Below are 13952 nucleotides of genomic sequence, written 5' to 3' on the forward strand. Positions count from 1 at the left end.
GCATTTCAAACTCTCTCCAGAGGGAAGCCGTGGATGACAAAGAGGTGATGAGAGGAGTGAAGTTCTGCAATTCACTGGGACAGCATATAATAGCTGGGGAAGAGTAAAGAGCACACAGGCAGATCCAGGATACTCGCTCAGAAGATGAGCGTTGTTCCCATGAGGAGAGTCCTGAATGACAACGGTAAGACTTGCTATGCAATTTTAAACAGCCCATCATCCTGTATGCAGATTACACTAAGCCGCTGTAGCCTTTTCTTCCAGTGCTGCTCTTCTTAAGTGGACTTAGGGGTTTTCTTCTGCAGGAAACTGCTTGACACTCATTAAATCACTGCTGTTTGATATTCATTAATTTATTCCATTTGCACTGACATGGCCTTATTGGACACGATTCTGGTCAATTCCAGCTCTGTGTTTAAACATTCATGAGTGCCGTAAAAGCCGATTACACTGTGTCTGTGTTTCTCTCTATTAATCCAGTTTAATTAGAGCCAAGTGGTCCCTGAACTTTTGGATGTTAAGTCTCAAAGAAAGTGATGTCACCGAACACTAAACACCGGTTAAAACTATTGGGTTAGCTAATGTGTGCCTCTGTTCTATCATTTCATTACATTTTAGACAGAAGAATCTAGGTTTAAGGTCAGAGTAAAGGTTAGAGGTCATTCAAGTAGTTGTTAAAGTTAGAATAACTCTGCAGGAAAATAGATGGAGGTCAATGTAATGTCCCCTGAAGTGATGGAAACACAACTGAGTGCATGTGTGTTGGTGAAGCAGCTGCACACAGATGGTTTTAGAGGGTCAGTCAGAGGTGGACCTTTGTGCAGGGTCAGGCAGCGGTCCATTATTTATTCATGCCGACGTATCCGAACGGCCGCCTAATTGCACCAGGAGGAGCCCAATTACGCACAGGGGCCTGCGGCCGCTCTGTCTCACATTCACAGGAAAGTGGGAGGCGGATCACATGTCAGCTATGACCGATGCTGTGCGTCTTATTTACATTTGCAGAGCTCGGGTTCAGCTCTGTAAACACACAGTGTTTGTGTGTGTTTATATGCTCGCTGGAACAGCAGATGCTGGCAGGAGTGCCAAACAAGAAAAGACAAATGTTGTCAGATAGACTGGAAATTGCCTCCAGAACCTCTTGACAAGTGTTTGTTTTTTCTCTGATCATGGCAGGCAAAGGTAAGGTGTTTACGGTGCTGCTGGTTGTGTATTTGTGTAACATGAGCACACATACATAGCCTTTGTGTTACAGTGGGCTCCGGCGAGGATGTGAATACGAGCTCTGGGACGGAGAAGGTGATCAGCAAGGAGCCTTTTTCCTCCCTGCTCCCTCGACTGCATTCATCTTCTCACTCTACAGGTGATATCCAGTCTTAAAACTTGCACTACTTATCTCATATTGTATTTACCAAACTGCAAGTTGCAAGAGAAAACTACAATTTTCACAGAACTTTCATCTTGTGAAAAATTAAGCATACAGCATTTTTGCTTTCATGGTAATTTAGAGGGTAAGTAGCAGGCAAATGCTGCTAATTAAATACTCAATTAACTGACTGGTCATCAGTGAGTGACAGTGCCTATATAATGGCAGTTTGCAGGTCAGTATTAACACATGCCAAGGAGAAAAAACATTTTCTCCTTGGCAACTGTTCCTGCCATCAGTCTGGGACGCCCAACATTGTACAGTGAGATTATTCACAAGTGGAAAACATTCAAGACAGTCACCAGTCTTCCCAGGACTGGACATCCCAGCAAATTCACCCAAGGTCAGCTCCAAAAGGCCCCCAAAGCAACATGTCAGGCTCTAAAGGCCACAGTTAGCATGTTAAACATCAGTGTTGATAACAATACAATAAGAAAACGCCTGAACAAGTATGGCTTGTTATGAAGAGTTGCAAGGAGAAAGCCTCTTCTCCCTGAAAAAGAACACGAAAGCAGATGCAACTTAGTAAAGTTACATTTTTACATGTTTGAATACAGAGCAGAGGAAATCTTTAATGTTATTATTAATACCCGCTTTTAAAAAAACAGCTACCAACAGAAACTAACAATATCTAACAAACCCCGACACTTTTCTCTCTATTCAGATAATCAGCACCGTTCTTATATCGTCTCTCCAACTTCCTCCCTCCACCTCTCTCGTGCCGCCTTTGTTTTTTCTCAGCCTATCATCTATCTGATCAGGTTTACCTACAGGCTGCAGATATTTTCCAGCAGCTGTGTAGAGACAAGCCAGCCAGCCAACATCAGCGTCTACATTATGGAAAAAAGACGGAAACATCGCTGCTCAAGAGCGGGGACAAAACCATGGAGAAGCATGTGTTCCAGCTCGCCTTTAACACACTTAAATGTAAGATTACAGTTGAACAATTTAGAATAGCGTACCATACATTAACCATATTTAGTTTTATGAATGCAGATGAACTGTACTGTATATCCAGCATGGAGGGAGCCCACTGGTGGTTAAACATAAAGTCAGGGGAAAATTAATTTGATCCCCTCTACTGCCACCTCTGAGGACTTTACCCGACTCCTAGGGATAAGGCAGCCTTATCTCTATAATGAATAACAGAGGAGAGCAGCATATGTCAGCTCCAATATTCACTTTCTGAATAGCATCTTCAACTGCAGGCAGCAGATTAAATAATATATAGTCATACATTTTATTTCTCCACGTGACTGCAAATTGCTTGAGTGGAAGTGCAGTAGATGTCTGTTTGGGAGGTGATAAGAGAGTGCATGTCAAGGGCAGACACACACACACGCACACACACATATAAATTCACTTTAAAAAGCCACAAGTGCGCATATAGTGAAAAACACAACGTTTTACATACATTATTTGACCATTTAGGTGGCAGCAAGTTTTTCCAGATACCTGTCTTTTCTTTTTGGTTGTCCACAACCACCTACAATGTAGGTAAACAGAATTTCTTCTGAATATTAAAGCGCAGCATTTTGTATTTTTACGGTTTGTAAAACACGCATCATTGATTCTCTATGACAAAACAAGAAATAATCATCCTGATTTTGAACATAAGACAGCATAGTGACTAAGTGTCACTGCCTATTTAAATGTTCTGTAAAGTTCCTTATATAGGTTCATCCTTCACTTTAACTCGTGATATATCTAGAGACCAACATGGTGCAGTCGTTTGATACTATGTGAATCTGTTCCCATGTCGCCATTTCCAGAACGGAGGTGTGTCAGTGTCACTATGACAGAACCAGCTAATCTTAAAAGGCTTGTTTCTTATGGGTAAAACATGGTTACATTTGACTGGCAACTTGTTTGGTTATAGAATGATTCTGGCCATCCACATCTAAATGATAAATCTCCTATACTGTGTAGCATTTAGGCTACTTTAGCCTTCCCACTATTGGTGCACATCTGCAAGCCACTTTACACCCCACCTCCACTCCTAGATCCCCCTTTTCTTCCAGACTTTATCAGTGTCACATCTGTTGTCATCTCTGTACCACCAAATATAAAATTGCTCCAGATGAAAATGGCAATATCATGACTACAGCAGCCTCGACTGAAACACATTTATGACATTCATATGTATATGCATGTAAAGGGAATTCCTGTTTTAGTGTGTATTGCATAGTGAACTTGCACAGGTCTCTGGACTGCCACAGAGCATAGCAAACACCCCCCTTCAGTTCTTGCCCAGCAACACGAGTAAAGGAAGGGAAGGGGCAAACAGATAGGGTTGGCGAGCTGCTTTTGAAGTGTTGCTGCATGTTGCATTTTTCATTCACTGGATAGAATTCTTTATCATGAAAATTGCATGAATATCTATGAATGGAATACAATTTTTTTTTTTTTTTTTTTAAAAAGGGTTTTCAATATTAAAAAAAAAGAATACTGAAATCCTACAGAAACCAGTTCCAGATGCCACACACACACACACACCAACATGCAACATACTCACTCGAAATTTGGGTATTGGCCTGGTTTTTGCCACACAGAGCAGGTAACCATAACAGAGCATTTGGCAGCTAATGAGGCAGATATTCTCTCAGGAGGAGGTGGAGACAAAATTAGAATTAAAAGAGGTGAATTTGGACTTACACTTGTCAGCTTATCAGAGGCACGACACCAGCTGAACACTAAACTTTCTGCATTCATTTTTTTAACCACCTGGTACCGTCTTGCTGACAGAGCTCAACAGTGACTGAACACTGTTTTAATGGCTCCAGTTCCAAAAGTGATTTTCTGGAATAAGCATTTACTCCACTGACAATGTCTAAAGTCCTTATAGAAAGACTTTTAAGCCTTGAACCAACAAGTGAAAAAGATGATTTGGATCAAAAAATAAAATGAGGCAAAAGTTACAAGACATGTCTACATAATTGTCTACAAAACTACCCAACCTATAAGCAAAACTATCCCAGATTTCACAGGAAATGAATTCCAGCCTTGTCAGATTTAATCCTTTTTGTGTTGTTTAATAGCTTTTGTTGTTTGTGTGCACTGAAGTGTACACAGACTTACACATTTCCATGGTAACAGCAATCACAAATGTCACTGTTTCAGTTCAGGATTCTGGTTAGAGTACTTCTTTCATGTGAAAGCGCAAATAAAATGCAAACACAGGCTTGTGGTTTCCACAGGAGATTGCAGTAAGTCTACTTTGGATGCTCACAAAATTATGGCTCATAAACAGGTTTTTTACTTCGTTTTACCACCGGAACCTTTCTGTTGAGCTCTCATTGAGTTCCATTTGCCATAACCTCATGATACTTTAGCACTATTGTATTTTCTGCTGAACAGGAAACAGAAATAATTTTCTCGTTACTCTGAGTAATTTCTTGGCAGCAGGGACAGACTGACAAGATAATTCAGGCTGGTTATTTGACTCCATCCCAGGCCACTTAAACTGACACTATGTGTTATTTAATACTGCCTCCATATCATAATTTCTGCTGCGTCTGCTATCCCTGTATTGTTGTTGTTGTTCCTGCATCATCGTATGTAGCAATGTTGCAACTGACCAATCACATTGCTGTGATGTCATAGCTTTGCAATGTGGTCGGGGGAGTGAACAGTGAACAGCATTTTAAGTGTTTTATATATATCTATATGTATATTTCAATAATAGCTATATTATTAATGAAATGAAGCTGCACCAATCAGATGTTCTAACATCTCCATCACCACTGGTTGAAATGCAACCACAAACAATAACAGAGCCTGTTATTGTTCTGTTTTTACATATTACTTCAACTGGATATATGGGAATGATTCCTGTTTTTGCAGCATTCTGCTAGAAACAAAGTGCCTTGAGACACAATTTAAAATCAGTGCAGTGCTGGCTTCTTGGAAGCAAAATTAAAAGAAGTGAGGGGTGGCTCCAAACATTTGCTCAGTACTCCACATGTGATTAAAGTGTTTTCAGTAAACTGTTTTTCCATGTTTAGCAACAAAATTGTGTCCAAAATAAAACTGAATACGTGTGTAGACCATTGTCTGCATCCATAAGTGAACTGAACATTTTTAGGATATTATACATGTTATTATATGTGTTATTACTCCCCTCAGGCTGAAATTCATGTTTGTCTGAAAGTTATTTGGCTTTAGGACAAAGAGCCTCTGAACCCTAGTTTTCAAGGTTCAGGCTACAGGTGAACCCTCAAAAACCCTCTAGGAATACACTAATCAATGCACATACTAATTTATAAAGGGAGCCACTGACTTACAAAACAAATAGCCTGCCTGTTTTAGACAGAGATACGCAGTAAGCTCAAGGATTTTTGTTTAGCGCTTTTCATTTTTAATTAACTCTGATGGGCACTTTAGCATTTCTTCTTCATTCTTCCCCCCTCTTGCTCTCTCCCTCCTGGAACTCTTTATTCCCAAATGCATTATACCAAAAGTTGTTTTTTTTTAACTTTATGTGTAAAGAAGCAAGTAGAGATTGAATGACTCATACTGAGTCTTTTTAGAGGTCCTTCTACTCATTCCTGCACTCTACTAATGCTGCTCAAATTCACCATCAGGGCACAGGGAAATATCCCAGCGTCCAACAATGACTGGCAGTGACTTTGCAGGCTCTGGCATCTGTAGTTCTGACTCTGAATCAGAAATGATTGTGTATTATCTACAATAACAGCCAAAACACAGTTTCTGTTAGCATATCAAAAAGACACATAACCTTGATTCAGCTGAAGACAGAGCTTCAAGATATCAGCAAATAGAGCCAAACTGTCTACATGACTAAACAAGTGACAGAGTATGATTATCCTCCGCTTTGATGGACACTATGATTCAAATTTCTCTTAATTCATTAAAATTCAGCCGATGTTTTCTTCCCTTTGTTCATTAACAACTTTGTTTTCCTCCTAGATCAAGATTTACTCGAGGACATCATCTCCGACAGCTGCTTCCATACTTCGCAGCATATTGTGAGTCCCACCAGATTTGACATTTGGGTGTTTACAGACTCATATCCAATGTTTTTTTTAAAAAGAAAAAAAGAAATACGCTCACACACTGAGTGTGTGAAACAGTCTGGGAGTTATCTGTCTTCAAATGAAGTGTTTGTGGCCGTATGAGCGCGATTCATCCGAATATTGCAGAATGATAACGAGGGAGGGAGGGACGCAGTTAAAGGCCATTTGTATTCAGACGTGTACATGGTCTGGCTGGTTATAGGTGGCAAGTGATACACACAAGGGAGAGGCAGACACACTCTCTGACTGGGAACCGTAAATTACGCTGTGAAACACTGCGCTATGACACATACATGGATAAGAGACTCGCTCCGCTCGTGCGTGGCTCTGTGTGGGAATGATAAGTTGAGGGAAACGCAGCGAATGGGCTGAGGCCGTTAGTCTGCGAGTGCGACTATAAAACCACCACACAGCTCTTTATAATTCAACACACATCCTTACTGCAACATACATATTCTGCCTCCCGCACACACACACACACACACGCACAACCTGACAAAAAGAGTTTGTGTACACAGCCATAAAGAAGAGTGCAGACGGACGTGCTCATCATTTTTACTTTACTCTTCGGTGATCATATATTCCTGTTTTGATGAATGAAGGGAACCCTTAACTTCAGCTTTTGTGAACATTTCACTGCCTTCTAACTCCTTTGTTTGGTTTTTTGGTTTGAAACGTCACCGTTTTGACTCAGTGTGACACAGTGTTTGGATTAAAGGGAGGCTCAGACCTCTCAGTAGAGAGCTGAGCTTCCCCTCAAGCTACAACATTTTGAGTCAAAGGGCTAAAACAAGAGAAATAAATAGCCATCAATATTTTTATGGTGCAGCTTCATGTAGAAGAAGCTTCTGCAGTCCAGAAATCTCACCAAGTGAAAATATTTAACACAACATCAAACCAAAAATACGACCCAGGGCTGTTTAGGAGCTACACTCCTCAATCAGACAAGAACTGGAAAATGTTCCTCTCCCAAAAGTCCAGCGGTTGGTCTCCTCAGGTCCCAGATGTTCACAGAATGTTTTTAAAAGAGGGCAGGATGTTACACAGTGGTGAACAAGGCCCTGTCCAATTCTTTTGAGATGCACTGCTGCCAGTAATTCAAAATGTGCTGATATTTTTCTTAAAATGGCACATTTTCTCAGTTTACTCATTCTAAAATATATTTTTAAAATATAAAATACAGTTTTATAACATTTGCCCAGCGTTGTTTTTTTTGTTTTTTTTTGCCCATTTTTGCACAGCAGTCCAATTGTTTCAGGACTCAGTCAGTAATAAAGCCCTGCAATGTTTTTCAGTCTGACGACTTGCTGCCTTTGGCGATGGTGATGCTGTTCGACTTTCAGGACAAAAAGTTTTCTCCGTGTGAACGTCCAATGATAGAAGGGCAAGAACCCATCCAGGAAGTCAGGAACCTGGAGAAAAGTCTGCACAGGTGCGTGTGCGAGTGTAAAAGTCACATGCGAACAACAGAAGTTTATTTATGCATAACCAAATAACCATAACTGAATCAAAGAAACATGAAAATGGGCTCTGCTGTGTTTTTACAGGTGTAAGACCAAGCTGGCTGCCTCTCTAGCTCGCTGCAGAGTGAAGCAGAATCTGCAGAGTGTCTCCTGCTTCCTGTCCGACAGTGTCAGGACCAAACAGCACCGAGCAAGAGGTCTGCCACTCTGCGCATGGATCGACACTCTCAAGATCAGGTAGGTGCTAGTTTCAGCATGATTTTTTTTTTTTTGGCTTAATGTAGCATGTGTTTAATGCCTGGTAAAGTTTACTGGTGGTTAAAGCAGAATACTGACATGCTGCTAATCGGAGAGCACTGGTGTCTCTGTATTACAATGATCTAGTCTCCTGTATCTGTACCTGGTGATGTGTGTGTCTCTGACAGCATGTTTTATCCTCTCCCTGTAGTCTTGACGAGATGTGTGAAGCTTTACAAAGCGCTGGTTTGTGTCAAGCAGAGAACGAGACAGAACTCGTGGAGTTCACGTTCTGTAGGGACCCCCTCTGTCCCGACACACTCATCTTCTCGCAGCATCTTCAAGCTTGGCTCCAGCACAGCAGCCTCACCGCCACACGTGTGCTGAACATACAGGTAGAAATCTGGGTGTGCCTATATTTGAGTCTTAAGAGCTTGAAAAGAAGGTGAGAAGACTTCGTCAGAGGTTTTTGGAAGACATGTCACCTTTCATCCAAGAGGTTTCTTCAGTATTAAAAATTAAAGGTGGAGAGTCCCAGGTATTAGTCCCTTAGGAGGTGGCTGTTGACTCGCCGTTAATGTGTAGCTGAGTCTCCAGAGTGTACTTGCACTTAAAGGTCAAAGGTCACTCTTTCAGGGATGGCAAAATGGCTTGAAAGAGGAATATAAGTGACCATCGTCAAACAGAGGTGGGGGCTTAGGACACCTACTGTCACCCACCTACAATTTATGTCTTGAGATCCCTTACCAGACCTTAACCCCCACTCACACTACGCATCAGGTGACCTAAATAGCTCACATGATTAGGTGGGGCATGGTCTGACAGTGCTTTCCCCCAAAACCTCTGGTGATAATGACCCCTGCCTTTTTTTTCACCCCTAGTGGGGTGGGTTTCCTTCCTTTCAAGCTCTTAAGGCCACCATGACCAGGATAACTGAGAACCTGTTTTCTCTGGGGTGAGCACTTGAACATAACCTTAGCAAACTAGAGCAAAGAGCGGGGAAGAGTGCTGGACTCATGAGGTGTTCTCACACGTAAACTCAAGACAACATCAGGAGAGTCAGGTCAGAACAAAGTAGCACACAGCAGGAGATCTTTGGGATTGGGCACATTCTCACCACTGGAAGTCTTTAGTTTAGGTGAAGATGCTGCCTGAGACGTGGGAGGTGTGGATGCCACAAAGCCACATAATCAGACAGTTTGTAGTAGAGAGCTGGCAGATTAAAGCCCCTCAAGTGACTCGACCAGGATTTATGTTTTCAAGCAGTGGTGCTTATTGGAAAATGCATACAGACTAAATCAAGTCTGAGGAGTGAAGCCATTGCAGATGTCCTTTAAATCTGCATTCTTTCTAATGATCAGCAGCGGGAACTTTCTCTGGAAGCAGAAGTATGTCAGATTGCATAAAAGTCTATGAGAAGATTAAAGCTATCCCTTACAAACACGTGCATTTAGTGTGAGCGCTGCGTGCTCCTCTATAAAAGACTTAAATTAAGAAGGAAAAAGTTACAGGAATTTAAATCAGCAGAATGAAGGCTGCCTAATAGTCTTTTTCTAGGTGGAAAGCATTTCACCGCTGTGCGATAAAGTGCAAGTTTTGGCCTTTGATCCAGGCTGACTTCCTGTTGTGATGTGAAGTCTGAAGTCTTGAGTTGAATGACTTGAATTCGATTAGCTGCACAGCGGTCTGTAAGTCCGGAGGGTCCAGCTTCTTTAAGGAGAAAGTAGTCCACCGATCTTGTGTGAATAGCAGACACACCTGTCTGTTTGTCTTTGTAGGACAGGAGCGTGTGCGTGGCAGCAAGTGTGTTACACCCCCTGCTGTTTGATAAAAACGACGTCCTGCTAGCGGGGGCCTTCTCGGCCATGACCGTGGCACACGTGGCTGTTGTGGCTGCTGCCCGCTCGGTCCGAGTGCTGGTGTGTGGCGCTGATCACAACCCCTCACACAAAGAGGAGATCCGGGAACTGCTCACACAGTTGGACTTAAAAAGTGAGTGACAAACACAGATTTACTGATCTGTCCTTGTTGCTGTTGATGTCACTGTATTTGTCCTTTAAGCTTTAACATTCATGAACCCTAACCCTGAGTTTGGATATTACATATGATGGCAGCACAGTGCCAACACTAATCCGATCACTCAGATGTTGCTCTACATCCTGATGTAGACGTTCGTGTCCTGTCACAAGCGTTTTATGGTCTGGATGACGGAGATGCCACTGTCCAGCGAGTAAAGGTCATCATGGTGCTGCCTCGGTGCTCGTCTTCTGCCCTCAATGACCCGGTGCCCGCTATCCACAGTGAACATGGAGGTAGGGAAATATAAGAGACCCCAATCTCCTGTTTCAATATGTCGTTTTGTTTAACATTTGAATATTATGCAGTCATGTCCAAGAAGAGTTAAACAAGGGCAGACGTTAAACAGGTTCTCCTCTGCTGACAGACTGGGGTCTGCTGCCAGATTTGTCCCATGGTTCTGTTTCCAAGAGAAAAATAAACTCTCTGACCGCCCAGCAGGCAAAACTGCTGGCACACGCTCTCACCTGTGAGTAAATACCAAGCACACACACTTTTCACCAACTGAGCTACAACTTAAACACGTTCTGTATTTTTATTCCTGTTGGTAAAAAAATAATTTATTTGCTTCATTCATCAGTCCCAAAGGTTCAGACTGTGGTCTACTGCACACGCTCAGTGTATCCCGAGGAAAACGAACAGCTGGTGAAGAGAGTGTTAGAGAAAACACACACTCACCCCAAACTGCTGCCCTACAGGTACAACAAACACACTCGGCTCCATCTTTATACAGTTGTCTGCTTAATAGGCATTTAATCCTTTTAGTCATATATAAATATAAAGTTTAATCCACAGGCTTAAACAAACACAAGCGTAATGAGGAACCTACAGGGCAGTGTAACAGGAAACAGGAGGCACTTAAACCATCTCAGATACTTTCTGTTTAATTTGATGGTCCTTTTTTTTCGTTTTATGTTTTGGCATCATTTGTTAATTTCCACAGCAAATAGAAATGGGAGCAACTTTTCTAGGTCTCAGCTCACCGTGCAATAACCACAGAAACCAAATGTAATTTCAGCTTTTTTAAAGCTAAACTGTTCGTTTTCTCTTATTGCAGCTGGATTATTATCTCTGAGTCCAAACACAGATGGTAGGACAAACCCTTGCATGGGGCTCATGTGAGCGAAAACTCACAAAAGCTATCAGATAAAGCATGCTGACATTGATAAATTCCCTTTATAAGCTTGGAAAGCATGTGATTCCAGCGGATATGGCGGTTTGGGTCACCATTCCCGTGCACGGATTTCTAAATAACCTATTATTTTTACCTTTCTATAACAGAGTGTGTGTGTAAGAGAGATAGTCTGTCAGCAGGCTGATGACAGTCTAAAGGATCGGCTGCTGTTACCGGTGGGCCTGAGATTAATCCCGCAGTCGGGGTAAACGGGGCGGAGAAGATTTCAGAGTCTGTTTCATGCCTGCTACTCCACAAAAGTCATTTCCTGCAATCCGTCCGCTTAAAGGAATCCAAATGTTATTAAATCAGCTCACATAAGCTCTTTTATCAACTTGCGTTAGGATTTTAGGCACATGTTTGATCTCTGTGTTTCCAGTATCTGTTCTGTGAAAACACAGATGTTTCAGTTGTTTTTACAAGGGATGACAGTGGACTGCAAACACCACTGCACTTCAGCGAAGTTTGGAGGAAGGAAGTAGCGATCAGTACATAGCCAGCTTTTTGACACAGTTTTTGTATGTTTGCCTCCACAGTGGATTTGAAATCAAATGGTAAATGTGTGATTGAAGCGCTGACCTTCAGCAACTTGCATTAACTGTTTAGGAATGACCGGCACATTTATACACAGTCCACAGAGGCTCGAATGTACTTAGACAAGCGACGAGCAGTTTCATTGCCAGGTGATGTCTGTTCCCCTGGTATTTCATGACAGTGTTGAACTTTGTATTTTATATGAGGCCCAAAGAGATGTCAGTGCAAGTGGGCGAAGCCGTCATTACATTGAAAAGCCATAATAAACCTATCACAGAGAGCAAAAACATCAACAGAGGCCACAACCTGGTATGTTCTTAAAAACAAGGAAATTCCTTTAGCTGGCTCCGCAACACCAAAAATTCCTGAAAGACCAATTACACAATTACAAACTCAAGAACGCTCTGAGGGAGGCAGGTGAGTCCTTGTCAGGATCTACAATCAAGAGATGTCTCCATACAGACGGTTTATGACAAAGTGCAAATCACTGGTTACACTGAAGGACTGGACGACCTGATTAGACTTCAGCAGAAAACATCTAAAAGAGCCCACACAGTTCTAGGAAAACAGATTCTTTGGACAGATGAATCCAAGATGAACTAGAAGAGAAATATAGAAAAGGAGGGGAACTGCTTTTTTCCCCCAGATAATGATCAGATTATCTTTCAATCATGGTGGAGGCAGCATATTGACATGTGCATGTATGGCTGCCAGTGAAACTGGGTCATTAGTGTTTATTGATGCTGTGACTGCTGTGATAGAAGTAGCAGGATTTATTCAAGGCAGCATGGTGGTGCGGTGGTTAGCGGCGTTGCCTCATAGCATCACGGGCCTGGGTGTTTGCCAGAGGTACGAATGGTTGTCTGTCTCTGTGTTAGCACTGCAGGAAACTGGCGATCTGTCCAGGGTGCACCCTGCCTCCCACCCGATGGTAGCTTGGATAGGCTCTGCCCTTCTCATTTAAAATGATGTTTGTCCAGTTAATGCAATACTTTTGTTAAACCCTCCAAATTAAAGCTAAAAGTCTGCACTTCAGTCACATCTTTACTGTTAGATTTAAAAAAAATCCTCTGTGTTGGTGCACAGAGGCAAAACTGCAAAACCTGGATCAATATCAGCTTAACTGTACATTCTGCTTCCACACATGTGACTCCAGTCATGTAACTTAACATGTGAGCTCACAAACCATTATAAAAGCCCACGAGCGTAGTTTTATTTTAATAGCTTTTAGTGGAGATGAATAGTTGCCAAAAAGTTACCAAAAATCTGACTGTGTGTGTAAACACTCGACATAAAGAGCACCTTGCTTTCACAATCAGCATTGCATTGAGAATTTTAATGCGAACGAAGGTCACATCTGCACATCATCTCCATATTTCAGCAAGATTTAGACAGCGCTTGGTCCGCTGAGATTTCTCATTCAACATTTCCTAAAATATTGAATCCTGAAGGGAACTTGGACCAGAAGCATGGCATGACAGCAACAGCTGCGAAGCCCATAAACAAGACTGTCCTTAGGCTGTGAACAGGACAATCTGTCAAGAGACACCACGAAAAGCACCTGATGAGCGACCCACTCACATACAGGAAACCTTTGTGCCTGTAAACTACTGCACTGACACTGAACTGCAGGATGCCCACATACTGTTTCATGTGACTGCTGTTGCTTGTATATCAAGTAAAACTGCTAGCAACATTGTTTTTCAAGAACTTTGCCACGGCGCTAGAAAGTTTGAAGAAAAGCTGAGGCCGATTAAACAAATCCTGTTTTCTTTATTTGGTTGTCAAAATAATTTATTTCTCTTTGGTTCAATTTCCAGAAGCTGGATGTTCTTGTGCGCGTTACACAACCATTTACTCACAGCAGGGGAGCTCCGAGTTCTGACGACCAAGTGCCAATTTAGGAAATTTGTTTGTGACTGAGGGCCGCACAGGAAAAATACATCAAAAGCATTTAATATTCATACATCAGAGAACTGTGATTTATGTTGGTATTTTTTACTATG

General features: G+C 42.0%; 1 protein-coding gene across 1 annotated transcript in view; it reads left to right on the top strand.

The window, feature by feature from the left end:
- The first annotated feature begins 1169 nt into the window (after window positions 1-1169).
- LOC102779337 (protein NSUN7-like) overlaps window positions 1170-13952 on the top strand; it is a 21054-nt gene continuing 8271 nt past the window's right edge. Inside the window, exons 1-11 of the mRNA XM_087842412.1 lie at window positions 1170-1182; window positions 1256-1363; window positions 2168-2353; window positions 6356-6414; window positions 7758-7894; window positions 8010-8162; window positions 8374-8557; window positions 9941-10154; window positions 10331-10474; window positions 10606-10707; window positions 10819-10936. Of these exons, the coding sequence (XP_087698538.1) occupies window positions 1170-1182; window positions 1256-1363; window positions 2168-2353; window positions 6356-6414; window positions 7758-7894; window positions 8010-8162; window positions 8374-8557; window positions 9941-10154; window positions 10331-10474; window positions 10606-10707; window positions 10819-10936 (1418 nt within the window). The remainder of the gene's footprint in view (window positions 1183-1255; window positions 1364-2167; window positions 2354-6355; window positions 6415-7757; window positions 7895-8009; window positions 8163-8373; window positions 8558-9940; window positions 10155-10330; window positions 10475-10605; window positions 10708-10818; window positions 10937-13952) is intronic.

This window comes from Neolamprologus brichardi, chromosome 6 (assembly GCF_056152115.1).
Source record: "Neolamprologus brichardi isolate AB-2024 chromosome 6, ASM5615211v1, whole genome shotgun sequence".
Classification (NCBI taxonomy): Eukaryota; Metazoa; Chordata; class Actinopteri; order Cichliformes; family Cichlidae; genus Neolamprologus; species Neolamprologus brichardi.